The sequence below is a fragment of the Oncorhynchus nerka genome, unplaced genomic scaffold (genome assembly GCF_034236695.1).
Source record: "Oncorhynchus nerka isolate Pitt River unplaced genomic scaffold, Oner_Uvic_2.0 unplaced_scaffold_703, whole genome shotgun sequence".
Classification (NCBI taxonomy): Eukaryota; Metazoa; Chordata; class Actinopteri; order Salmoniformes; family Salmonidae; genus Oncorhynchus; species Oncorhynchus nerka.
The window spans coordinates 230,245-257,044 of NW_027040471.1; the positions used below are offsets into that span (position 1 = coordinate 230,245).

The following is a 26,800-nucleotide window of genomic DNA, read 5'->3' on the forward strand; positions in this document are numbered from 1 at the left end:
TGGGTAGACAGATTGAAGTGGTTTGAGTTGTTGGATGAGCTGCTGAATGCCAACATATGCCCTAGTACTCTCTGTCTCTGTCTCTCTCTGTCTCTGTCTCTCTATGTCTCTCTCTCTCTGTCTCTGTCTCTCTGTCTCTCTGTCTCTCTCTCTCTCTCTCTCTCTCTCTCTGTCTCTCTCTCTCTCTCTCTCTCTCTAACTCTCTCTGTCTCTCTCTCTCTCTCTAACTCTCTCTCTCTCTCTGTCTCTCTCTCTGTCTCTGTCTCTGTCTCTCTCTCTCTCTCTCTCTCTCTCTCTCTCTCTGTCTCTCTCTCTCTCTCTCTGTCTCTCTAACTCTCTCTCTCTCTCTCTCTCTCTCTCTCTCTCTCTCTGTCTCTGTCTCTGTCTGTCTCTCTCTCTCTCTCTCTCTCTCTGTCTCTCTCTCTCTCTCTCTCTGTCTGTCTGTCTCTCTCTCTCTCTCTCTCTCTCTCTCTCTGTCTCTGTCTCTGTCTGTCTCTCTCTCTCTCTCTCTCTCTCTCGCTCTCTCTCGCTCTCTCTCGCTCTCTCTCGCTCTCTCTCTGTCTCTCTGTCTCTCTCTCTGTCTCTCTCTCTGTCTCTCTCTCTCTCTCTTTCTCTGTCTCTTTCTCTCTCTCTATATATATATATATATACAGTGAGGCAAAAAATTATTTCGTCAACCACCAATTGTGAAAGTTCTCCCACTTATTTTCACCATAGGTACACTTCAACCATGAAAGATAAAATGCGAAAAAAAATCCAGAAAATCACATTGTATGATTTTTTATGAATTTATTTGACGGAGAGAGAGAGAGAGAGAGAGAGAGGTGCTGGGAGATGGTGACTGAGAGAGGGAGAGAGAGAGAGAGAGAGGTGCTGGGAGATGGTGACAGAGGGAGGGAGAGAGAGGGAGAGAGAGGGAGAGAGAAGGAGAGGGTAACAGATAGAAAAAGAAAGGCACTTGGATGAGAGGAGAAAGAGGGCACGGCGCTACGGAAAGAGAAGGGGACGTTACGAAGAGAGAAAGATATCCATAGAATAGATGGAGAGATTGACAGAGAGGAGAAAGAGGGAGCTTTAGTCCCTAATGGTGCTCTCTTCCCTGTGTAGTGCACCGGAGCCTTTTAGGATGTCAAAGGATGGGATCCATTTGGGACGGAACCTCTGCAGTGAGTTGGCAGGGATCCATTTGGGACGGAACCTCTGCAGTGAGTTGGCAGGGATCAATTTGGGACGGAACCTCTGCAGTGAGTTGGCAGGGATCCATTTGGGACAGAACCTCTGTTCCACTCTGCAGTGAGTTGGCAGGGATCCATTTGGGACAGAACCTCTGTTCCACTCTGCAGTGAGTTGGCAGGGATCCATTTGGGACAGAACCTCTGCAGTGAGTTGGCAGGGATCCATTTGGGACAGAACCTCTGTTCCACTCTGCAGTGAGTTGGCAGGGATCCATTTGGGACGGAACCTCTGCAGTGAGTTGGCAGGGATCAATTTGGGACGGAACCTCTGCAGTGAGTTGGCAGGGATCCATTTGGGACAGAACCTCTGTTCCACTCTGCAGTGAGTAGGCAGGGATCCATTTGGGACAGAACCTCTGTTCCACTCTGCAGTGAGTTGGCAGGGATCCATTTGGGACAGAACCTCTGCAGTGAGTTGGCAGGGATCCATTTGGGACAGAACTTCTGTTCCACTCTGCAGTGAGTTGGCAGGGATCCATTTGGGACGGAACCCCTGCAGTGAGTTGGCAGGGATCCATTTGGGACGAAACCTCTGTAATGTTCCACTCTGCAGTGAGTTGGTAGGGATCTATTTGGGATGGGAACCTCTGTTCCACTCTGCAGTGAGTTGGTAGGGATCCATTTGGGACAGAACCTCTGTTCCACTCTGCAGTGAGTTGGCAGGGATCGATTTGGGACAGAACCTCTGTTCCACTCTGCAGTGAGTTGGTAGGGATCCATTTGGGATGGGAACCTCTGTTCCACTCTGCAGTGAGTTGGTAGGGATCCATTTGGGACAGAACCTCTGTTCCACTCTGCAGTGAGTTGGCAGGGATCTATTTGGGATGGGAACTTCTGTTCCACTCTGCAGTGAGTTGGCAGGGATCCATTTGGGACGGAACCTCTGTTCCACTCTGCAGTGAGTTGGCAGGGATCCATTTGGGACGGAACCTCTGTTCCACTCTGCAGTGAGTTGGCAGGGATCCATTTGGGATGGGAACTTCTGTTCCACTCTGCAGTGAGTTGGCAGGGATCCATTTTGGACGGAACCTCTGTTCCACTCTGCAGTGAGTTGGCAGGGATCCATTTGGGATGGGAACCTCTGTTCCACTCTGCAGTGAGTTGGCAGGGATCCATTTGGGACAGAACCTCTGTTCCACTCTGCAGTGAGTTGGCAGGGATCCATTTGGGATGGAACCTCTGTTCCACTCTGCAGTGAGTTGGCAGGGATCCATTTGGGACAGAACCTCTGTTCCACTCTGCAGTGAGTTGGTAGGGATCCATTTGGGACAGAACCTCTGTTCCACTCTGCAGTGAGTTGGTAGGGATCCATTTGGGACAGAACCTCTGTTCCACTCTGCAGTGAGTTGGTAGGGATCCATTTGGGACAGAACCTCTGCAGTGAGTTGGCAGGGATCCATTTGGGACAGAACCTCTGTTCCACTCTGCAGTGAGTTGGTAGGGATCCATTTGTGACGGAACCTCTGCAGTGAGTTGGCAGGGATCCATTTGGGACGAAACCTCTGTAATGTTCCACTCTGCAGTGAGTTGGTATGGATCTATTTGGCACAGAACCTCTGTTCTACTCTGCAGTGAGTTGGTAGGGATCCATTTGGGACGGAACCTCTGCAGTGAGTTGGTAGGGATCCATTTGGGACGGGACCTCTGCAGTGAGTTGGCAGGGATCCATTTGGGACGGAACCTCTGCAGTGAGTTGGTAGGGATCCATTTGGGACAGAACTTCTGTTCCACTCTGCAGTGAGTTGGCAGGGATCCATTTGGGACAGAACCTCTGCAGTGAGTTGTCAGGGATCCATTTGGGACAGAACCTCTGTTCCACTCTGCAGTGAGTTGGTAGGGATCCATTTGGGACGGAACCTCTGCAGTGAGTTGGCAGGGATCCATTTGGGACGAAACCTCTGTAATGTTCCACTCTGCAGTGAGTTGGTAGGGATCTATTTGGGATGGGAACCTCTGTTCCACTCTGCAGTGAGTTGGTAGGGATCCATTTGGGACAGAACCTCTGTTCCACTCTGCAGTGAGTTGGTAGGGATCCATTTGGGACGGAACCTCTGCAGTAAGTTGGCAGGGATCCATTTGGGACGAAACCTCTGTAATGTTCCACTCTGCAGTGAGTTGGTAGGGATCCATTTGGGACAGAACCTCTGTTCCACTCTGCAGTGAGTTGGTAGGGATCCATTTGGGACAGAACCTCTGCAGTGAGTTGGCAGGGATCCATTTGGGACAGAACCTCTGTTCCACTCTGCAGTGAGTTGGTAGGGATCCATTTGGGACGGAACCTCTGCAGTGAGTTGGCAGGGATCCATTTGGGACGAAACCTCTGTAATGTTCCACTCTGCAGTGAGTTGGTATGGATCTATTTGGCACAGAACCTCTGTTCTACTCTGCAGTGAGTTGGTAGGGATCCATTTGGGACGGAACCTCTGCAGTGAGTTGGTAGGGATCCATTTGGGACGGGACCTCTGCAGTGAGTTGGCAGGGATCCATTTGGGACGGAACCTCTGCAGTGAGTTGGTAGGGATCCATTTGGGACAGAACTTCTGTTCCACTCTGCAGTGAGTTGGCAGGGATCCATTTGGGACAGAACCTCTGCAGTGAGTTGTCAGGGATCCATTTGGGACAGAACCTCTGTTCCACTCTGCAGTGAGTTGGTAGGGATCCATTTGGGACGGAACCTCTGCAGTGAGTTGGCAGGGATCCATTTGGGACGAAACCTCTGTAATGTTCCACTCTGCAGTGAGTTGGTAGGGATCTATTTGGGATGGGAACCTCTGTTCCACTCTGCAGTGAGTTGGTAGGGATCCATTTGGGACAGAACCTCTGTTCCACTCTGCAGTGAGTTGGCAGGGATCCATTTGGGACAGAACCTCTGTTCCACTCTGCAGTGAGTTGGCAGGGATCCATTTGGGACGGAACCTCTGTTCCACTCTGCAGTGAGTTGGCAGGGATCGATTTGGGACAGAACCTCTGTTCCACTCTGCAGTGAGTTGGTAGGGATCCATTTGGGATGGGAACCTCTGTTCCACTCTGCAGTGAGTTGGTAGGGATCCATTTGGGACAGAACCTCTGTTCCACTCTGCAGTGAGTTGGCAGGGATCTATTTGGGATGGGAACTTCTGTTCCACTCTGCAGTGAGTTGGCAGGGATCCATTTGGGACGGAACCTCTGTTCCACTCTGCAGTGAGTTGGCAGGGATCCATTTGGGACGGAACCTCTGTTCCACTCTGCAGTGAGTTGGCAGGGATCCATTTGGGATGGGAACTTCTGTTCCACTCTGCAGTGAGTTGGCAGGGATCCATTTTGGACGGAACCTCTGTTCCACTCTGCAGTGAGTTGGCAGGGATCCATTTGGGATGGGAACCTCTGTTCCACTCTGCAGTGAGTTGGCAGGGATCCATTTGGGACAGAACCTCTGTTCCACTCTGCAGTGAGTTGGTAGGGATCCATTTGGGACGGAACCTCTGCAGTGAGTTGGCAGGGATCCATTTGGGACAGAACCTCTGCAGTGAGTTGGCAGGGATCCATTTGGGACAGAACCTCTGTTCCACTCTGCAGTGAGTTGGTAGGGATCCATTTGGGACGGAACCTCTGCAGTGAGTTGGCAGGGATCCATTTGGGACAGAACCTCTGCAGTGAGTTGGCAGGGATCCATTTGGGACAGAACCTCTGTTCCACTCTGCAGTGAGTTGGTAGGGATCCATTTGGGACGGAACCTCTGCAGTGAGTTGGCAGGGATCCATTTGGGACAGATCCTCTGTTCCACTCTGCAGTGAGTTGGCAGGGATCCATTTGGGACGGAACCTCTGTTCCACTCTGCAGTGAGTTGGCAGGGATCCATTTGGGACAGAACCTCTGTTCCACTCTGCAGTGAGTTGGTAGGGATCCATTTGGGATGGGAACCTCTGTTCCACTCTGCAGTGAGTTGGTAGGGATCCATTTGGGACAGAACCTCTGTTCCACTCTGCAGTGAGTTGGCAGGGATCTATTTGGGATGGGAACTTCTGTTCCACTCTGCAGTGAGTTGGCAGGGATCCATTTGGGACGGAACCTCTGTTCCACTCTGCAGTGAGTTGGCAGGGATCCATTTGGGACGGAACCTCTGTTCCACTCTGCAGTGAGTTGGCAGGGATCCATTTGGGATGGGAACTTCTGTTCCACTCTGCAGTGAGTTGGCAGGGATCCATTTTGGACGGAACCTCTGTTCCACTCTGCAGTGAGTTGGCAGGGATCCATTTGGGATGGGAACCTCTGTTCCACTCTGCAGTGAGTTGGCAGGGATCCATTTGGGACAGAACCTCTGTTCCACTCTGCAGTGAGTTGGTAGGGATCCATTTGGGACGGAACCTCTGCAGTGAGTTGGCAGGGATCCATTTGGGACGAAACCTCTGTAATGTTCCACTCTGCAGTGAGTTGGTATGGATCTATTTGGCACAGAACCTCTGTTCTACTCTGCAGTGAGTTGGCAGGGATCCATTTGGGACAGAACCTCTGCAGTGAGTTGTCAGGGATCCATTTGGGACAGAACCTCTGTTCCACTCTGCAGTGAGTTGGTAGGGATCCATTTGGGACGGAACCTCTGCAGTGAGTTGGCAGGGATCCATTTGGGACGAAACCTCTGTAATGTTCCACTCTGCAGTGAGTTGGTAGGGATCTATTTGGGATGGGAACCTCTGTTCCACTCTGCAGTGAGTTGGTAGGGATCCATTTGGGACAGAACCTCTGTTCCACTCTGCAGTGAGTTGGTAGGGATCCATTTGGGACGGAACCTCTGCAGTAAGTTGGCAGGGATCCATTTGGGACGAAACCTCTGTAATGTTCCACTCTGCAGTGAGTTGGTAGGGATCCATTTGGGACAGAACCTCTGTTCCACTCTGCAGTGAGTTGGTAGGGATCCATTTGGGACAGAACCTCTGCAGTGAGTTGGCAGGGATCCATTTGGGACAGAACCTCTGTTCCACTCTGCAGTGAGTTGGTAGGGATCCATTTGGGACGGAACCTCTGCAGTGAGTTGGCAGGGATCCATTTGGGACGAAACCTCTGTAATGTTCCACTCTGCAGTGAGTTGGTATGGATCTATTTGGCACAGAACCTCTGTTCTACTCTGCAGTGAGTTGGTAGGGATCCATTTGGGACGGAACCTCTGCAGTGAGTTGGTAGGGATCCATTTGGGACGGGACCTCTGCAGTGAGTTGGCAGGGATCCATTTGGGACGGAACCTCTGCAGTGAGTTGGTAGGGATCCATTTGGGACAGAACTTCTGTTCCACTCTGCAGTGAGTTGGCAGGGATCCATTTGGGACAGAACCTCTGCAGTGAGTTGTCAGGGATCCATTTGGGACAGAACCTCTGTTCCACTCTGCAGTGAGTTGGTAGGGATCCATTTGGGACGGAACCTCTGCAGTGAGTTGGCAGGGATCCATTTGGGACGAAACCTCTGTAATGTTCCACTCTGCAGTGAGTTGGTAGGGATCTATTTGGGATGGGAACCTCTGTTCCACTCTGCAGTGAGTTGGTAGGGATCCATTTGGGACAGAACCTCTGTTCCACTCTGCAGTGAGTTGGCAGGGATCCATTTGGGACAGAACCTCTGTTCCACTCTGCAGTGAGTTGGCAGGGATCCATTTGGGACGGAACCTCTGTTCCACTCTGCAGTGAGTTGGCAGGGATCGATTTGGGACAGAACCTCTGTTCCACTCTGCAGTGAGTTGGTAGGGATCCATTTGGGATGGGAACCTCTGTTCCACTCTGCAGTGAGTTGGTAGGGATCCATTTGGGACAGAACCTCTGTTCCACTCTGCAGTGAGTTGGCAGGGATCTATTTGGGATGGGAACTTCTGTTCCACTCTGCAGTGAGTTGGCAGGGATCCATTTGGGACGGAACCTCTGTTCCACTCTGCAGTGAGTTGGCAGGGATCCATTTGGGACGGAACCTCTGTTCCACTCTGCAGTGAGTTGGCAGGGATCCATTTGGGATGGGAACTTCTGTTCCACTCTGCAGTGAGTTGGCAGGGATCCATTTTGGACGGAACCTCTGTTCCACTCTGCAGTGAGTTGGCAGGGATCCATTTGGGATGGGAACCTCTGTTCCACTCTGCAGTGAGTTGGCAGGGATCCATTTGGGACAGAACCTCTGTTCCACTCTGCAGTGAGTTGGTAGGGATCCATTTGGGACGGAACCTCTGCAGTGAGTTGGCAGGGATCCATTTGGGACAGAACCTCTGCAGTGAGTTGGCAGGGATCCATTTGGGACAGAACCTCTGTTCCACTCTGCAGTGAGTTGGTAGGGATCCATTTGGGACGGAACCTCTGCAGTGAGTTGGCAGGGATCCATTTGGGACAGAACCTCTGCAGTGAGTTGGCAGGGATCCATTTGGGACAGAACCTCTGTTCCACTCTGCAGTGAGTTGGTAGGGATCCATTTGGGACGGAACCTCTGCAGTGAGTTGGCAGGGATCCATTTGGGACAGATCCTCTGTTCCACTCTGCAGTGAGTTGGCAGGGATCCATTTGGGACGGAACCTCTGTTCCACTCTGCAGTGAGTTGGCAGGGATCCATTTGGGACAGAACCTCTGTTCCACTCTGCAGTGAGTTGGTAGGGATCCATTTGGGATGGGAACCTCTGTTCCACTCTGCAGTGAGTTGGTAGGGATCCATTTGGGACAGAACCTCTGTTCCACTCTGCAGTGAGTTGGCAGGGATCTATTTGGGATGGGAACTTCTGTTCCACTCTGCAGTGAGTTGGCAGGGATCCATTTGGGACGGAACCTCTGTTCCACTCTGCAGTGAGTTGGCAGGGATCCATTTGGGACGGAACCTCTGTTCCACTCTGCAGTGAGTTGGCAGGGATCCATTTGGGATGGGAACTTCTGTTCCACTCTGCAGTGAGTTGGCAGGGATCCATTTTGGACGGAACCTCTGTTCCACTCTGCAGTGAGTTGGCAGGGATCCATTTGGGATGGGAACCTCTGTTCCACTCTGCAGTGAGTTGGCAGGGATCCATTTGGGACAGAACCTCTGTTCCACTCTGCAGTGAGTTGGTAGGGATCCATTTGGGACGGAACCTCTGCAGTGAGTTGGCAGGGATCCATTTGGGACGAAACCTCTGTAATGTTCCACTCTGCAGTGAGTTGGTATGGATCTATTTGGCACAGAACCTCTGTTCTACTCTGCAGTGAGTTGGTAGGGATCCATTTGGGACGGAACCTCTGCAGTGAGTTGGTAGGGATCCATTTGGGACGGGACCTCTGCAGTGAGTTGGCAGGGATCCATTTGGGACGGAACCTCTGCAGTGAGTTGGTAGGGATCCATTTGGGACAGAACTTCTGTTCCACTCTGCAGTGAGTTGGCAGGGATCCATTTGGGACAGAACCTCTGCAGTGAGTTGTCAGGGATCCATTTGGGACAGAACCTCTGTTCCACTCTGCAGTGAGTTGGTAGGGATCCATTTGGGACGGAACCTCTGCAGTGAGTTGGCAGGGATCCATTTGGGACGAAACCTCTGTAATGTTCCACTCTGCAGTGAGTTGGTAGGGATCTATTTGGGATGGGAACCTCTGTTCCACTCTGCAGTGAGTTGGTAGGGATCCATTTGGGACAGAACCTCTGTTCCACTCTGCAGTGAGTTGGTAGGGATCCATTTGGGACGGAACCTCTGCAGTGAGTTGGCAGGGATCCATTTGGGACGAAACCTCTGTAATGTTCCACTCTGCAGTGAGTTGGTAGGGATCCATTTGGGACAGAACCTCTGTTCCACTCTGCAGTGAGTTGGTAGGGATCCATTTGGGACAGAACCTCTGCAGTGAGTTGGCAGGGATCCATTTGGGACAGAACCTCTGTTCCACTCTGCAGTGAGTTGGTAGGGATCCATTTGGGACGGAACCTCTGCAGTGAGTTGTCAGGGATCCATTTGGGAAGAAACCTCTGTAATGTTCCACTCTGCAGTGAGTTGGTATGGATCTATTTGGCACAGAACCTCTGTTCTACTCTGCAGTGAGTTGGTAGGGATCCATTTGGGACGGAACCTCTGCAGTGAGTTGGTAGGGATCCATTTGGGACGGGACCTCTGCAGTGAGTTGTCAGGGATCCATTTGGGACAAAACCTCTGTTCCACTCTGCAGTGAGTTGGTAGGGATCCATTTGGGACGGAACCTCTGCAGTGAGTTGGCAGGGATCCATTTGGGACGAAACCTCTGTAATGTTCCACTCTGCAGTGAGTTGGTAGGGATCTATTTGGGATGGGAACCTCTGTTCCACTCTGCAGTGAGTTGGTAGGGATCCATTTGGGACAGAACCTCTGTTCCACTCTGCAGTGAGTTGGCAGGGATCCATTTGGGACAGAACCTCTGTTCCACTCTGCAGTGAGTTGGCAGGGATCCATTTGGGACGGAACCTCTGTTCCACTCTGCAGTGAGTTGGCAGGGATCGATTTGGGACAGAACCTCTGTTCCACTCTGCAGTGAGTTGGTAGGGATCCATTTGGGATGGGAACCTCTGTTCCACTCTGCAGTGAGTTGGCAGGGATCCATTTGGGACGGAACCTCTGTTCCACTCTGCAGTGAGTTGGCAGGGATCCATTTGGGACGGAACCTCTGTTCCACTCTGCAGTGAGTTGGTAGGGATCCATTTGGGACGGAACCTCTGCAGTGAGTTGGCAGGGATCCATTTGGGATGGGAACCTCTGTTCCACTCTGCAGTGAGTTGGCAGGGATCCATTTGGGACAGAACCTCTGTTCCACTCTGCAGTGAGTTGGTAGGGATCCATTTGGGACGGAACCTCTGCAGTGAGTTGGCAGGAATCCATTTGGGACAGAACCTCTGCAGTGAGTTGGCAGGGATCCATTTGGAACAGAACCTCTGTTCCACTCTGCAGTGAGTTGGTAGGGATCCATTTGGGACGGAACCTCTGCAGTGAGTTGGCAGGGATCCATTTGGGACAGAACCTCTGTTCCACTCTGCAGTGAGTTGGTAGGGATCCATTTGGGACGGAACCTCTGCAGTGAGTTGGCAGGGATCCATTTGGGACAGATCCTCTGTTCCACTCTGCAGTGAGTTGGCAGGGATCCATTTGGGACGGAACCTCTGTTCCACTCTGCAGTGAGTTGGCAGGGATCCATTTGGGACAGAACCTCTGTTCCACTCTGCAGTGAGTTGGTAGGGATCCATTTGGGATGGGAACCTCTGTTCCACTCTGCAGTGAGTTGGTAGGGATCCATTTGGGACAGAACCTCTGTTCCACTCTGCAGTGAGTTGGCAGGGATCTATTTGGGATGGGAACTTCTGTTCCACTCTGCAGTGAGTTGGCAGGGATCCATTTGGGACGGAACCTCTGTTCCACTCTGCAGTGAGTTGGCAGGGATCCATTTGGGATGGGAACTTCTGTTCCACTCTGCAGTGAGTTGGCAGGGATCCATTTTGGACGGAACCTCTGTTCCACTCTGCAGTGAGTTGGCAGGGATCCATTTGGGATGGGAACCTCTGTTCCACTCTGCAGTGAGTTGGCAGGGATCCATTTGGGACAGAACCTCTGTTCCACTCTGCAGTGAGTTGGTAGGGATCCATTTGGGACGGAACCTCTGCAGTGAGTTGGCAGGGATCCATTTGGGACAGAACCTCTGCAGTGAGTTGGCAGGGATCCATTTGGGACAGAACCTCTGTTCCACTCTGCAGTGAGTTGGTAGGGATCCATTTGGGACGGAACCTCTGCAGTGAGTTGGCAGGGATCCATTTGGGACAGAACCTCTGTTCCACTCTGCAGTGAGTTGGTAGGGATCCATTTGGGACGGAACCTCTGCAGTGAGTTGGCAGGGATCCATTTGGGACAGAACCTCTGCAGTGAGTTGGTAGGGATCCATTTGGGACGGAACCTCTGCAGTGAGTTGGCAGGGATCCATTTGGGACGAAACCTCTGTAATGTTCCACTCTGCAGTGAGTTGGTAGGGATCTATTTGGCACAGAACCTCTGTTCTACTCTGCAGTGAGTTGGTAGGGATCCATTTGGGACGGAACCTCTGCAGTGAGTTGGTAGGAATCCATTTGGGACGGAACCTCTGCAGTGAGTTGGCAGGGATCCATTTGGGACGGAACCTCTGCAGTGAGTTGGTAGGGATCCATTTGGGACAGAACCTCTGTTCCACTCTGCAGTGAGTTGGCAGGGATCCATTTGGGACAGAACCTCTGTTCCACTCTGCAGTGAGTTGGCAGGGATCCATTTGGGACGGAACCTCTGTTCCACTCTGCAGTGAGTTGGCAGGGATCCATTTGGGACAGAACCTCTGTTCCACTCTGCAGTGAGTTGGTAGGGATCCATTTGGGATGGGAACCTCTGTTCCACTCTGCAGTGAGTTGGTAGGGATCCATTTGGGACAGAACCTCTGTTCCACTCTGCAGTGAGTTGGTAGGGATCCATTTGGGACAGAACCTCTGTTCCACTCTGCAGTGAGTTGGTAGGGATCCATTTGGGACAGAACCTCTGCAGTGAGTTGGCAGGGATCCATTTGGGACAGAACCTCTGTTCCACTCTGCAGTGAGTTGGTAGGGATCCATTTGGGACGGAACCTCTGCAGTGAGTTGGCAGGGATCCATTTGGGACGAAACATCTGTAATGTTCCACTCTGCAGTGAGTTGGTATGGATCTATTTGGCACAGAACCTCTGTTCTACTCTGCAGTGAGTTGGTAGGGATCCATTTGGGACGGAACCTCTGCAGTGAGTTGGTAGGGATCCATTTGGGACGGAACCTCTGCAGTGAGTTGGCAGGGATCCATTTGGGACGGAACCTCTGCAGTGAGTTGGTAGGGATCCATTTGGGACAGAACTTCTGTTCCACTCTGCAGTGAGTTGGCAGGGATCCATTTGGGACAGAACCTCTGCAGTGAGTTGTCAGGGATCCATTTGGGACAGAACCTCTGTTCCACTCTGCAGTGAGTTGGTAGGGATCCATTTGGGACGGAACCTCTGCAGTGAGTTGGCAGGGATCCATTTGGGACGAAACCTCTGTAATGTTCCACTCTGCAGTGAGTTGGTAGGGATCTATTTGGCACAGAACCTCTGTTCTACTCTGCAGTGAGTTGGTAGGGATCCATTTGGGACGGAACCTCTGCAGTGAGTTGGTAGGGATCCATTTGGGACGGAACCTCTGCAGTGAGTTGGCAGGGATCCATTTGGGACGGAACCTCTGCAGTGAGTTGGTAGGGATCCATTTGGGATAGAACCTCTGTTCCACTCTGCAGTGAGTTGGCAGGGATCCATTTGGGACAGAACCTCTGTAATGTTCCACTCTGCAGTGAGTTGGTATGGATCTATTTGGCACAGAACCTCTGTTCTACTCTGCAGTGAGTTGGTAGGGATCCTTTTGGGACGGAACCTCTGCAGTGAGTTGGCAGGGATCCATTTGGGATGAAACCTCTGTAATGTTCCACTCTGCAGTGAGTTGGTAGGGATCCATTTGGGACAGAACCTCTGAATGTCATTTCGGCAACGTACGATCAAAAAAACAAAATGTACTGAAAGACTCAATTCAGTGTGATGAATGTAAGGAAATGTACTGAGTCTACCGCCTCGTCTTCACAGGAAGGACTGAGACAGTAACCAGGGGGTTTTGGGTTAGTTACTGAGTCTACCGCCTCGTCTTCACAGGAAGGACTGAGACAGTAACCAGGGGGTTTTGGGTTAGTTACTGAGTCTACCGCCTCGTCTTCACAGGAAGGACTGAGACAGAAACCAGGGGTTTTGGGTTAGTTACTGAGTCTACCGCCTCGTCTTCACAGGAAGGAATGAGACAGTAACCAGGGGTTTTGGGTTAGTTACTGAGTCTACCGCCTCGTCTTCACAGGAAGGACTGAGACAGTAACCAGGGGGTTTTGGGTTAGTTACTGAGTCTACCGCCTCGTCTTCACAGGAAGGACTGAGACAGAAACCAGGGGGTTTTGGGTTAGTTACTGAGTCTACCGCCTCGTCTTCACAGGAAGGACTGAGACAGTAACCAGGGGGTTTTGGGTTAGTTACTGAGTCTACCGCCTCGTCTTCACAGGAAGGACTGAGACAGTAACCAGGGGGTTTTGGGTTAGTTACTGAGTCTACCGCCTCGTCTTCACAGGAAGGAATGAGACAGTAACCAGGGGGTTTTGGGTTAGGTACTGAGTCTACCGCCTCGTCTTCACAGGAAGGACTGAGACAGAAACCAGGGGGTTTTGGGTTAGTTACTGAGTCTACCGCCTCGTCTTCACAGGAAGGACTGAGACAGTAACCAGGGGGTTTTGGGTTAGTTACTGAGTCTACCGCCTCGTCTTCACAGGAAGGAATGAGACAGTAACCAGGGGTTTTGGGTTAGTTACTGAGTCTACCGCCTCGTCTTCACAGGAAGGACTGAGACAGTAACCAGGGGGTTTTGGGTTAGTTACTGAGTCTACCGCCTCGTCTTCACAGGAAGGACTGAGACAGTAACCAGGGGGTTTTGGGTTAGTTACTGAGTCTACCGCCTCGTCTTCACAGGAAGGAATGAGACAGTAACCAGGGGGTTTTGGGTTAGGTACTGAGTCTACCGCCTCGTCTTCACAGGAAGGACTGAGACAGAAACCAGGGGGTTTTGGGTTAGTTACTGAGTCTACCGCCTCGTCTTCACAGGAAGGACTGAGACAGTAACCAGGGGGTTTTGGGTTAGTTACTGAGTCTACCGCCTCGTCTTCACAGGAAGGAATGAGACAGTAACCAGGGGGTTTTTGGTTAGTTACTGAGTCTACCCACTCGTCTTCACAGGAAGGAATGAGACAGTAACCAGGGGGTTTTGGGTTAGTTACTGAGTCTACCGACTCGTCTTCACAGGAAGGACTGAGACAGAAACCAGGGGGTTTTGGGTTAGTTACTGAGTCTACCGCCTCGTCTTCACAGGAAGGACTGAGACAGAAACCAGGGGGTTTTGGGTTAGTTACTGAGTCTACCGACTCGTCTTCAGAGGAAGGACTGAGACAGAAACCAGGGGGTTTTGGGTTAGTTACTGAGTCTACCGCCTCGTCTTCACAGGAAGGACTGAGACAGTAACCAGGGGGTTTTGGGTTAGTTACTGAGTCTACCGACTCGTCTTCACAGGAAGGACTGAGACAGAAACCAGGGGGTTTTGGGTTAGTTACTGAGTCTACCGCCTCGTCTTCACAGGAAGGACTGAGACAGAAACCAGGGGTTTTGGGTTAGTTACTGAGTCTACCGCCTCGTCTTCACAGGAAGGACTGAGACAGTAACCAGGGGTTTTGGGTTAGTTACTGAGTCTACCGCCTCGTCTTCACAGGAAGGACTCAGACAGTAACCAGGGGGTTTTGGGTTAGTTACTGAGTCTACCGACTCGTCTTCACAGGAAGGACTGAGACAGTAACCAGGGGGTTTTGGGTTAGTTACTGAGTCTACCGCCTCGTCTTCACAGGAAGGACTGAGACAGAAACCAGGGGGTTTTGGGTTAGTTACTGAGTCTACCGCCTCGTCTTCACAGGAAGGACTGAGACAGTAACCAGGGGGTTTTGGGTTAGTTACTGAGTCTACCGCCTCGTCTTCACAGGAAGGACTGAGACAGTAACCAGGGGGTTTTGGGTTAGTTACTGAGTCTACCGACTCGTCTTCACAGGAAGGACTGAGACAGAAACCAGGGGGTTTTGGGTTAGTTACTGAGTCTACCGACTCGTCTTCACAGGAAGGACTGAGACAGAAACCAGGGGGTTTTGGGTTAGTTACTGAGTCTACCGCCTCGTCTTCACAGGAAGGACTGAGACAGAAACCAGGGGGTTTTGATGGTGATGGAAGACAAATGTATTGGACGTATATAAGCCACAGAAATCATACAGATTCTTTAAAGACATACATGTGTGTGTGTGTGCGTGTGTGTGCGCGTGTGTGTGTGTGCGTGCATTTGTGTGTGTGCGTGCACGTGCATTTGTGTGTGTGCGTGCGTGTGTGTGTGTGTGTGTGTGCGTGCGTGCGCGTGTGTTTGTGTCTGTGTGTGTCCATGTGTGTGTGTGTCTGTGAGTGTACTTCATATCACCGGTGGGTTGGACTTATTGGCTCTTGAAATGTCTCGTGAAACTCCCTACAATTCTTCACTTAACGTGCTGTTTTGTTTTGTGATGCCAAATGTACTTGATCTACAGTAAGTCAAAGAGTCGTGTTGTTGTCTGTTGGTATCTGAGGGACCTAGAAGTGGAACGAGTCACATTCAGTCCACTGTATCCCAGAAGTCCTTGTTTCTATGTCTGACTGTTCTTCTCTGAATCAATAAACTTCCATATGTGCATCTATTTCATCAACTGTAACACAAGACCTGGGTACAGTATTCATGATTATTATAGTTACGTATCATGTACTGTCCTCCCTCTCATTTATTCTCTCCTCTCTCCTTTCCTATCTCTTCTCTCTCCTCTCTCCTTTCTCTTCTCTCTCCTCTATCCTTTCCTCTCTCTTCTCTCTCCTCTCTCCTTTCCTCTCTCTTCTCTCTCCTCTCTCCTTTCCTCTCTCTTCTCTCTCCTCTCTCCTTTCCTCTCTTTTCTCTCTTCTCTATCCTTTCCTCTCTCTTCCTCTCTCCTTTGCTCTCTCTTCTTTCTCCTCTATCCTTTCCTCTCTCTTCTATCCTCTCTCCTCTCTCCTCCCTCTCTCTCCTCTCTCCCTTTCCTCTCTCTTCTCTCTTCTCTCTCCTCTCTCCTTTCCTCTCTCTTCTCTCTCCTCTCTCCTTTCTTCTCTCTCCTTTCCTCTCTCTTCTCTCTCCTCTATCCTTTCCTCTCTCTTCTCTCTCCCCCCTCCTCTCTTTTCTCTCTCCTCTCTCATTTCCTCTCTCTTCTCTCTCCTTTCTTCTCTCTCCCCTCTCATTTCCTCTCTCTTCTCTCTCCTCTCTCCTTTCTTCTCTCTCCTCTCTCCTTTCTTCTCACTCCTCTCTCCTTTCTTCTCTCTCCTTTCCTCTCTCTTCTCTCTCCTCTCTCCTTTCCTCTCTCTTCTCTCTTCTCTATCCTTTCCTCTCTCTTCCTCTCTCCTTTCCTCTCTCTTCTTTCTCCTCTATCCTTTCCTCTCTCTTCTCTCTCCTCTCTCATCTCTCCTCCCTCTCTCTCCTCTCTCCCTTTCCTCTCTCTTCTCTCTTCTCTCTCCTCTCTCCTTTCCTCCTCTCTTCTCTCTCCTCTCTCCTTTCTTCTCTCTCCTTTCCTCTCTCTTCTCTCTCCTCTATCCTTTCCTCTCTCTTCTCTCTCCTCTCTCCTTTTCTCTCTCTCTCTCCTCTCTCCTTTCCTCTCTCTTCTCTCTCCTCTCTCCTTTCTTCTCACTCCTCTCTCCTTTCTTCTCTCTCTCTCTCCTCTCTCCTCCCTCTCTCTCGTCTCTTTTTTTCCCTCTCTTCTCTCTTCTCTCTCCTCTCTCCTTTCCTCTCTCTTCTCTCTCCTCTCTCCTTTCTTCTCTCTCCTCTCTCCTTTCTTCTCACTCCTCTCTCCTTTCTTCTCTCTCCTCTCTTCTTTCTTCTCTCTCCTCTCTCCTCTCTCCTTTCCTTTCTCCTCTCTCTTCTCTCTCCTCTATTCTCTCACACACATCACTCTCTCTTTCTCACCGTGTGAGGGAGAGGAGGGTAGAGTGTCTGTGTAATTAGCTGAGGTGGCACCTACCTCCCAGGGATTAATCAGGGGGACTAATGCAGTCATTGACCTTCCACCTGTGTCTCAAATGTCACCTCCTCCTTTAGAGCGCCTTCACCCGTTTCCTTCTAAAGGTTACGGGGATGTGATATCCTTCTCAACGTGCCTTCACCCGTTTCCTTCTAAAGGTTACGGGGATGTGATATCCTTCTCAATGTGCCTTCACCCGTTTCCTTCTAAAGGTTTGATGAGTGTAGTGTTACCTACGGGGATGTGATTTCCTAGAAACGTCTCCTTCTCAAAGTGCCTTCACGTGTTGTACGGCCTGGCAGAGCGTGTGCTGCTCGACGGGGCCAGTCTACTGCGTGCTGATGGCATTGGTATGTACGTGTTCAGGCTGCGTTAGGCTAACGTAGCAGAAAGACATTCTCCTTCAGACAGAAATGGAGCATCTTTCCAAAAAGGTCTCAGTGCTCAGATGGGGAGATATGGGGGATGGTGGGGTGGGGGGATGGGGGATGGGGGGATGGGGGGATATGCGGGGATATGGGGGATGGGGACGGGGATGGGGGATATGGGGGGATGGGGGGATGGGGGATGGGGAGATGGGGGGGGATGGGGGGATGGTGTAACAGATGAACAGCCATAATGATAACACTGGTATAACAGATGAACAGCCATAATGATAACACAGATGAACAGCCATAATGATAACACTGGTATAACAGATGAACAGCCATAATGATAACACTGGTATAACAGATGAACAGCCATAATGATAACACTGGTATAACAGATGAACAGCCATAATGATAACACTGGTATAACAGATGAGCAGCCATAATGATAACACTGGTATAACAGATGAACAGCCATATTGATAACACTGGTATAACAGATGAACAGCCATAATGATAACACTGGTATAACAGATGAACAGCCATAATGATAACACAGATGAACAGCCATAATGATAACACTGGTATAACAGATGAACAGCCGTAATGATAACACTGGTATAACAGGTGAACAGCCATAATGATAACACTGGTATATAACAGATGAACAGCCATAATGATAACACAGATGAACAGCCATAATGATAACACTGGTATAACAGATGAACAGCCGTAATGATAACACTGGTATAACAGGTGAACAGCCATAATGATAACACTGGTATAACAGGTGAACAGCCATAATGATAACACTGGTATAACAGATGAACAGCCATAATGATAACACTGGTATATCAGATGAACAGCCATAATGATAACACTGGTATAACAGAAGAACAGCCATAATGATAACACTGGTATAACAGATGAACAGCCGTAATGATAACACTGGTATAACAGATGAACAGCCATAATAATAACACTGATATAACAGATGAACAGCCATAATGATAACACCGGTATAGGAGATGAACAGCCATAATGATAACACTGGTATAACAGATGAACAGCCGTATTGATAACACTGGTATAACAGATGAACAGCCGTAATGATAACACTGGTATAACAGATGAACAGCCATAATGATAACACTGGTATAACAGATGAACAGCCATAATGATAACACTGGTATAACAGATGAACAGCCAAAATGATAACACTGGTATAACAGATGAACAGCCATAATGATAACACCGGTATAACAGAAGAACAGCCATAATGATAACACTGGTATAACAGAAGAACAGCCATAATGATAACACTGGTATAACAGATGAACAGCCATAATGATAACACTGGTATAACAGATGAACAGCCATAATGATAACACCGGTATAACAGATGAACAGCCATAATGATAACACTGTTATAACAGATGAACAGCCATAATGATAACACTGGTATAACAGATGAACAGCCATAATTATTACACTGGTATAGGAGATGAACAGCCATAATGATAACACTGGTATAACAGATGAACAGCCATAATGATAGCACTGGTATAGCAGATGAACAGCCATAATGATAACACTGGTATAACAGATGAACAGCCATAATGATAACACTGGTATAACAGATGAACAGCCATAATGATAACACTGGTATAACAGATGAACAGCCATAATGATAACACTGGTATAACAGATGAACAGCCATAATGATAACACTGGTATAGCAGATGAACAGCCATAATGATAACACTGGTATAGCAGATGAACAGCCATAATGATAACACTGGTATAGCAGATGAACAGCCATAATGATAACACTGGTATAACAGAAGAACAGCCATAATAATAACACTGGTATAACAGAAGAACAGCCATAATGATAACACTGGTATAGCAGATGAACAGCCATAATGATAACACTGGTATAACAGAAGAACAGCCATAATGATAACACTAGTATAACAGAAGAACAGCCATAATGATAACACTGGTATAACAGATGAACAGCCATAATGATAACACTGGTATAGGAGATGAACAGCCATCATGATAACACTGGTATAGCAGATGAACAGCCATAATGATAACACTGGTATATCAGATGAACAGCCATAATGATAACACTGGTTTAACAGATGAACAGCCATAATGATACCACTGGTATAACAGGTGAACAGCCATAATGATAACACTGGTATAACAGATGAACAGCCATAATGATAACACTGGTATAACAGGTGAACAGCCATAATGATAACACTGGTATAACAGAAGAACAGCCATAATAATAACACTGGTATAACAGAAGAACAGCCATAATGATAACACCGGTATAACAGATGAACAGCCATAATGATAACACCGGTATAACAGATGAACAGCCATAATGATAACACTGGTATAACAGATGAACAGCCATAATGATAACACTGGTATAACAGATGAACAGCCATAATGATAACACTGGTATAACAGATGAACAGCCATAATGATAACACTGGTATAACAGATGAACAGCCATAATGATAGCACTGGTATAACAGATGAACAGCCATAATGATAACACTGGTATAACAGATGAACAGCCATAATGATAGCACTGGTATAACAGATGAACAGCCATAATGATAACACTGGTATAACAGATGAACAGCCATAATGATTACACTGGTATAGCAGATGAACAGCCATAATGATAACACTGGTATAGCAGATGAACAGCCACAATGATAACACTGGTATAACAGACGAACAGCCGTAATGTTAACACAGATGAACAGCCATAACGATAGCACTGGTACAACAGGTGAACAGCCATATTGATAACACTGGTATAACAGATGAACATCCATAATGATAACACTGGTATAACAGATGAACAGCCATAATGATAACACCGGTATAACAGAGGAATAGCCATAATGATAACACTGGTATAACAGATGAACAGCCATAATGATAACACTGGTATAGCAGATGAACAGCCATAATGATAACACCGTATAACAGATGAACAGCCATAATGATGACACTGGTATAACAGATGAACAGCCATTAATGATAACACCGGTATAACAGATGAACAGCCATAATGATAACACTGGTATAGCAGATGAACAGCCACAATGATAACACTGGTATAACAGATGAACAGCCATAATGATAACACTGGTATAACAGATGAACAGCCATAATGATAACACTGGTATAGCAGATGAACAGCCATAATGATAACACTGGTATAACAGATGAACAGCCATAATGATAACACTGGTATAGCAGATGAACAGCCATAATGATAACACTGGTATAACAGAAGAACAGCCATAATAATAACACTGGTATAACAGAAGAACAGCCATAATGATAACACTGGTATAGCAGATGAACAGCCATAATGATAACACTGGTATAACAGAAGAACAGCCATAATGATAACACTGGTATAACAGAAGAACAGCCATAATGATAACACTGGTATAACAGATGAACAGCCATAATGATAACACTGGTATAGGAGATGAACAGCCATCATGATAACACTGGTATAGCAGATGAACAGCCACAATGATAACACTGGTATATCAGATGAACAGCCATAATGATAACACTGGTTTAACAGATGAACAGCCATAATGATAACACTGGTATAACAGGTGAACAGCCATAATGATAACACTGGTATAACAGATGAACAGCCATAATGATAACACTGGTATAACAGGTGAACAGCCATAATGATAACACTGGTATAACAGATGAACAGCCATAATGATAACACCGGTATAACAGATGAACAGCCATAATGATAACACCGGTATAACAGATGAACAGCCATAATGATAACACTGGTATAACAGATGAACAGCCATAATGATAACACTGGTATAACAGATGAACAGCCATAATGATAACACTGGTATAACAGATGAACAGCCATAATGATAACACTGGTATAACAGATGAACAGCCATAATGATAGCACTGGTATAACAGATGAACAGCCATAATGATAACACTGGTATAACAGATGAACAGCCATAATGATTACACTGGTATATGAGATGAACAGCCACAATGATAACACTGGTATAACAGACGAACAGCCGTAATGTTAACACAGATTAACAGCCATAACGATAGCACTGGTACAACAGGTGAACAGCCATATTGATAACACTGGTATAACAGAAGAACAGCCATAATAATAACACTGGTATAACAGAAGAACAGCCATAATGATAACACCGGTATAACAGATGAACAGCCATAATGATAACACCGGTATAACAGATGAACAGCCATAATGATAACACTGGTATAACAGATGAACAGCCATAATGATAACACTGGTATAACAGATGAACAGCCATAATGATAACACTGGTATAACAGATGAACAGCCATAATGATAACACTGGTATAACAGATGAACAGCCATAATGATAGCACTGGTATAACAGATGAACAGCCATAATGATAACACTGGTATAACAGATGAACAGCCATAATGATAGCACTGGTATAACAGATGAACAGCCATAATGATAACACTGGTATAACAGATGAACAGCCATAATGATTACACTGGTATAGCAGATGAACAGCCATAATGATAACACTGGTATAGCAGATGAACAGCCACAATGATAACACTGGTATAACAGACGAACAGCCGTAATGTTAACACAGATGAACAGCCATAACGATAGCACTGGTACAACAGGTGAACAGCCATATTGATAACACTGGTATAACAGATGAACATCCATAATGATAACACTGGTATAACAGATGAACAGCCATAATGATAACACCGGTATAACAGAGGAATAGCCATAATGATAACACTGGTATAACAGATGAACAGCCATAATGATAACACTGGTATAGCAGATGAACAGCCATAATGATAACACCGGTATAACAGATGAACAGCCATAATGATGACACTGGTATAACAGATGAACAGCCATTAATGATAACACCGGTATAACAGATGAACAGCCATAATGATAACACTGGTATAGCAGATGAACAGCCACAATGATAACACTGGTATAACAGATGAACAGCCATAATGATAACACTGGTATAACAGATGAACAGCCATAATGATAACACTGGTATAGCAGATGAACAGCCATAATGATAACACTGGTATAACAGATGAACAGCCATAATGATAACACTGGTATAGCAGATGAACAGCCATAATGATAACACTGGTATAACAGAAGAACAGCCATAATAATAACACTGGTATAACAGAAGAACAGCCATAATGATAACACTGGTATAGCAGATGAACAGCCATAATGATAACACTGGTATAACAGAAGAACAGCCATAATGATAACACTGGTATAACAGAAGAACAGCCATAATGATAACACTGGTATAACAGATGAACAGCCATAATGATAACACTGGTATAGGAGATGAACAGCCATCATGATAACACTGGTATAGCAGATGAACAGCCACAATGATAACACTGGTATATCAGATGAACAGCCATAATGATAACACTGGTTTAACAGATGAACAGCCATAATGATAACACTGGTATAACAGGTGAACAGCCATAATGATAACACTGGTATAACAGATGAACAGCCATAATGATAACACCGGTATAACAGATGAACAGCCATAATGATAACACCGGTATAACAGATGAACAGCCATAATGATAACACTGGTATAACAGATGAACAGCCATAATGATAACACTGGTATAACAGATGAACAGCCATAATGATAACACTGGTATAACAGATGAACAGCCATAATGATAACACTGGTATAACAGATGAACAGCCATAATGATAGCACTGGTATAACAGATGAACAGCCATAATGATAACACTGGTATAACAGATGAACAGCCATAATGATTACACTGGTATATGAGATGAACAGCCACAATGATAACACTGGTATAACAGACGAACAGCCGTAATGTTAACACAGATTAACAGCCATAACGATAGCACTGGTACAACAGGTGAACAGCCATATTGATAACACTGGTATAACAGATGAACATCCATAATGATAACACTGGTATAACAGATGAACAGCCATAATGATTACACTGGTATATGAGATGAACAGCCACAATGATAACACTGGTATAACAGACGAACAGCCGTAATGTTAACACAGATTAACAGCCATAACGATAGCACTGGTACAACAGGTGAACAGCCATATTGATAACACTGGTATAACAGATGAACATCCATAATGATAACACTGGTATAACAGATGAACAGCCATAATGATAACACTGGTATAACAGATGAACAGCCATAATGATAACACTGGTATAACAGATGAACAGCCATAATGATAACACTGGTATAGCAGATGAACAGCCATAATGATAACACCGGTATAACAGATGAACAGCCATAATGATGACACTGGTATAACAGATGAACAGCCATTAATGATAACACCGGTATAACAGATGAACAGCCATAATGATAACACTGGTATAGCAGATGAACAGCCATAATGATAACACTGGTATAACAGATGAACAGCCATAATGATAACACTGGTATAACAGATGAACAGCCATAATGATAACACTGGTATAGCAGATGAACAGCCATAATGATAGCACTGGTATAGCAGATGAACAGCCATAATGATAACACTGGTATAGGAGATGAACAGCCATAATGATAACACTAGTATAACAGATGAACAGCCATAATGATAACACTGGTATAACAGATGAACAGCCATAATGATAACACCGGTATAACAGATGAACAGCCATAATGATAACACTGGTATAACAGATGAACAGCCATAATGATAACACGGGTATAGCAGATGAACAGCCATAATGATAACACTGGTATAACAGATGAACAGCCATAATGATAACACTGGTATAGCAGATGAACAGCCATAATGATAACACTGGTATAACAGATGAACAACCATAATGATAACACTGGTATAGCAGATGAACAGCCATAATGATAACACTTGTATAACAGAAGAACAGCCATAATGATAACACTGGTATAACAGATGAACAGCCATAATGATAGCACTGGTATAACAGATGAACAGCCATAATGATAACACTGGTATAACAGATGAACAGCCATAATGATTACACTGGTATAGGAGATGAACAGCCACAATGATAACACTGGTATAACAGACGAACAGCCGTAATGTTAACACAGATGAACAGCCATAACGATAGCACTGGTATAACAGATGAACAGCCATAATGATAACACTGGTATAACAGATGAACAGCCTTATTGATAACACTGGTATAACAGATGAACATCCATAATGATAACACTGGTATAACAGATGAACAGCCATAATGATAACACTGGTATAACAGATGAACAGCCATAATGATAACACTGGTATAACAGATGAACAGCCATAATGATAACACCGGTATAACAGATGAACAGCCATAATGATGACACTGGTATAACAGATGAACAGCCATAATGATAACACCGGTATAACAGATGAACAGCCATAATGATAACACTGGTATAACAGATGAACAGCCATAATGATAACACTGGTATAGCAGATGAACAGCCATAATGATAACACTGGCATAACAGATGAACAGCCATAATGATAACACTGGTATAGCAGATGAACAGCCATAATGATAACACTGGTATAACAGATGAACAGCCATAATGATAACACTGGTATAACAGATGAACAGCCATAATGATAACACTGGTATAACAGAAGAACAGCCATAATGATAACACTGGTATAGCAGATGAACAGCCATAATGATAGCACTGGTATAGCAGATGAACAGCCATAATGATAACACTGGTATAGCAGATGAACAGCCATAATGATAACACTGGTATAACAGAAGAACAGCCATAATAATAACACTGGTATAACAGAAGAACAGCCATAATGATAACACTGGTATAGCAGATGAACAGCCATAATGATAACACTGGTATAGCAGATGAACAGCCATAATGATAACACTGGTATAGCAGATGAACAGCCATAATGATAACACTGGTATAGCAGATGAACAGCCATAATGATAACACTGGTATAACAGAAGAACAGCCATAATAATAACACTGGTATAACAGAAGAACAGCCATAATGATAACACTGGTATAGCAGATGAACAGCCATAATGATAACACTGGTATAACAGAAGAACAGCCATAATGATAACACTGGTATAGCAGATGAACAGCCATAATGATAACACTGGTATAGCAGATGAACAGCCATAATGATAACACTGGTATAACAGATGAACAGCCATATTGATAACACTGGTATAACAGATGAACATCCATAATGATAACACTGGTATAACAGATGAACAGCCATAATGATAACACTGGTATAGCAGATGAACAGCCATAATGATAACACTAGTATAACAGATGAACAGCCATAATGATAACACTGGTATAACAGATGAACAGCCATAATGATAACACTGGTATAGCAGATGAACAGCCATAATGATAACACTGGTATAACAGAAGAACAGCCATAATGATAACACTGGTATAACAGATGAACAGCCATAATGATAGCACTGGTATAACAGATGAACAGCCATAATGATAACACTGGTATAACAGATGAACAGCCATAATGATTACACTGGTATAGGAGATGAACAGCCACAATGATAACACTGGTATAACAGACGAACAGCCGTAATGTTAACACAGATGAACAGCCATAACGATAGCACTGGTATAACAGATGAACAGCCATAATGATAACACTGGTATAACAGATGAACAGCCATAATGATAACACTGGTATAACAGATGAACAGCCATAATGATAACACTGGTATAGCAGATGAACAGCCATAATGATAACACTGGTATAACAGAAGAACAGCCATAATGATAACACTGGTATAGCAGATGAACAGCCATAATGATAACACTGGTATAACAGATGAACAGCCATAATGATAACACTGGTATAACAGAAGAACAGCCATAATGATAGCACTGGTATAACAGATGAACAGCCATAATGATAACACTGGTATAACAGATGAACAGCCATAATGATTACACTGGTATAGGAGATGAACAGCCACAATGATAACACTGGTATAACAGACGAACAGCCGTAATGTTAACACAGATGACCAGCCATAACGATAGCACTGGTATAACAGATGAACAGCCATAATGATAACACTGGTATAACAGATGAACAGCCATAATGATAACACTGGTATAACAGATGAACAGCCATAATGATAACACTGGTATATCAGATGAACAGCCATAATGATAACACTGGTATAACAGATGAACAGCCATAACGATAACACTGGTATAACAGATGAACAGCCATATTGATAACACTGGTATAGCAGATGAACAGCCATAATGATAACACTGGTATAACAGATGAACAGCCATAATGATAACACTGGTATAACAGATGAACAGCCATAATGATAACACTGGTATAGCAGATGAACAGCCATAATGATAACACCGGTATAACAGATGAACAGCCATAATGATAACACA

At 46.1% G+C, this 26,800-nt stretch overlaps 1 protein-coding gene across 1 annotated transcript in view; it reads left to right on the top strand.

The window, feature by feature from the left end:
• Positions 1-1,126: 1,126 nt before the first annotated feature.
• Positions 1,127-26,800, top strand: part of LOC135571189 (uncharacterized) — a 39,908-nt gene continuing 14,234 nt past the window's right edge. The window contains exon 1 of the mRNA XM_065016974.1: positions 1,127-1,205. Within this exon, the coding sequence (XP_064873046.1) occupies positions 1,127-1,205 (79 nt within the window). The remainder of the gene's footprint in view (positions 1,206-26,800) is intronic.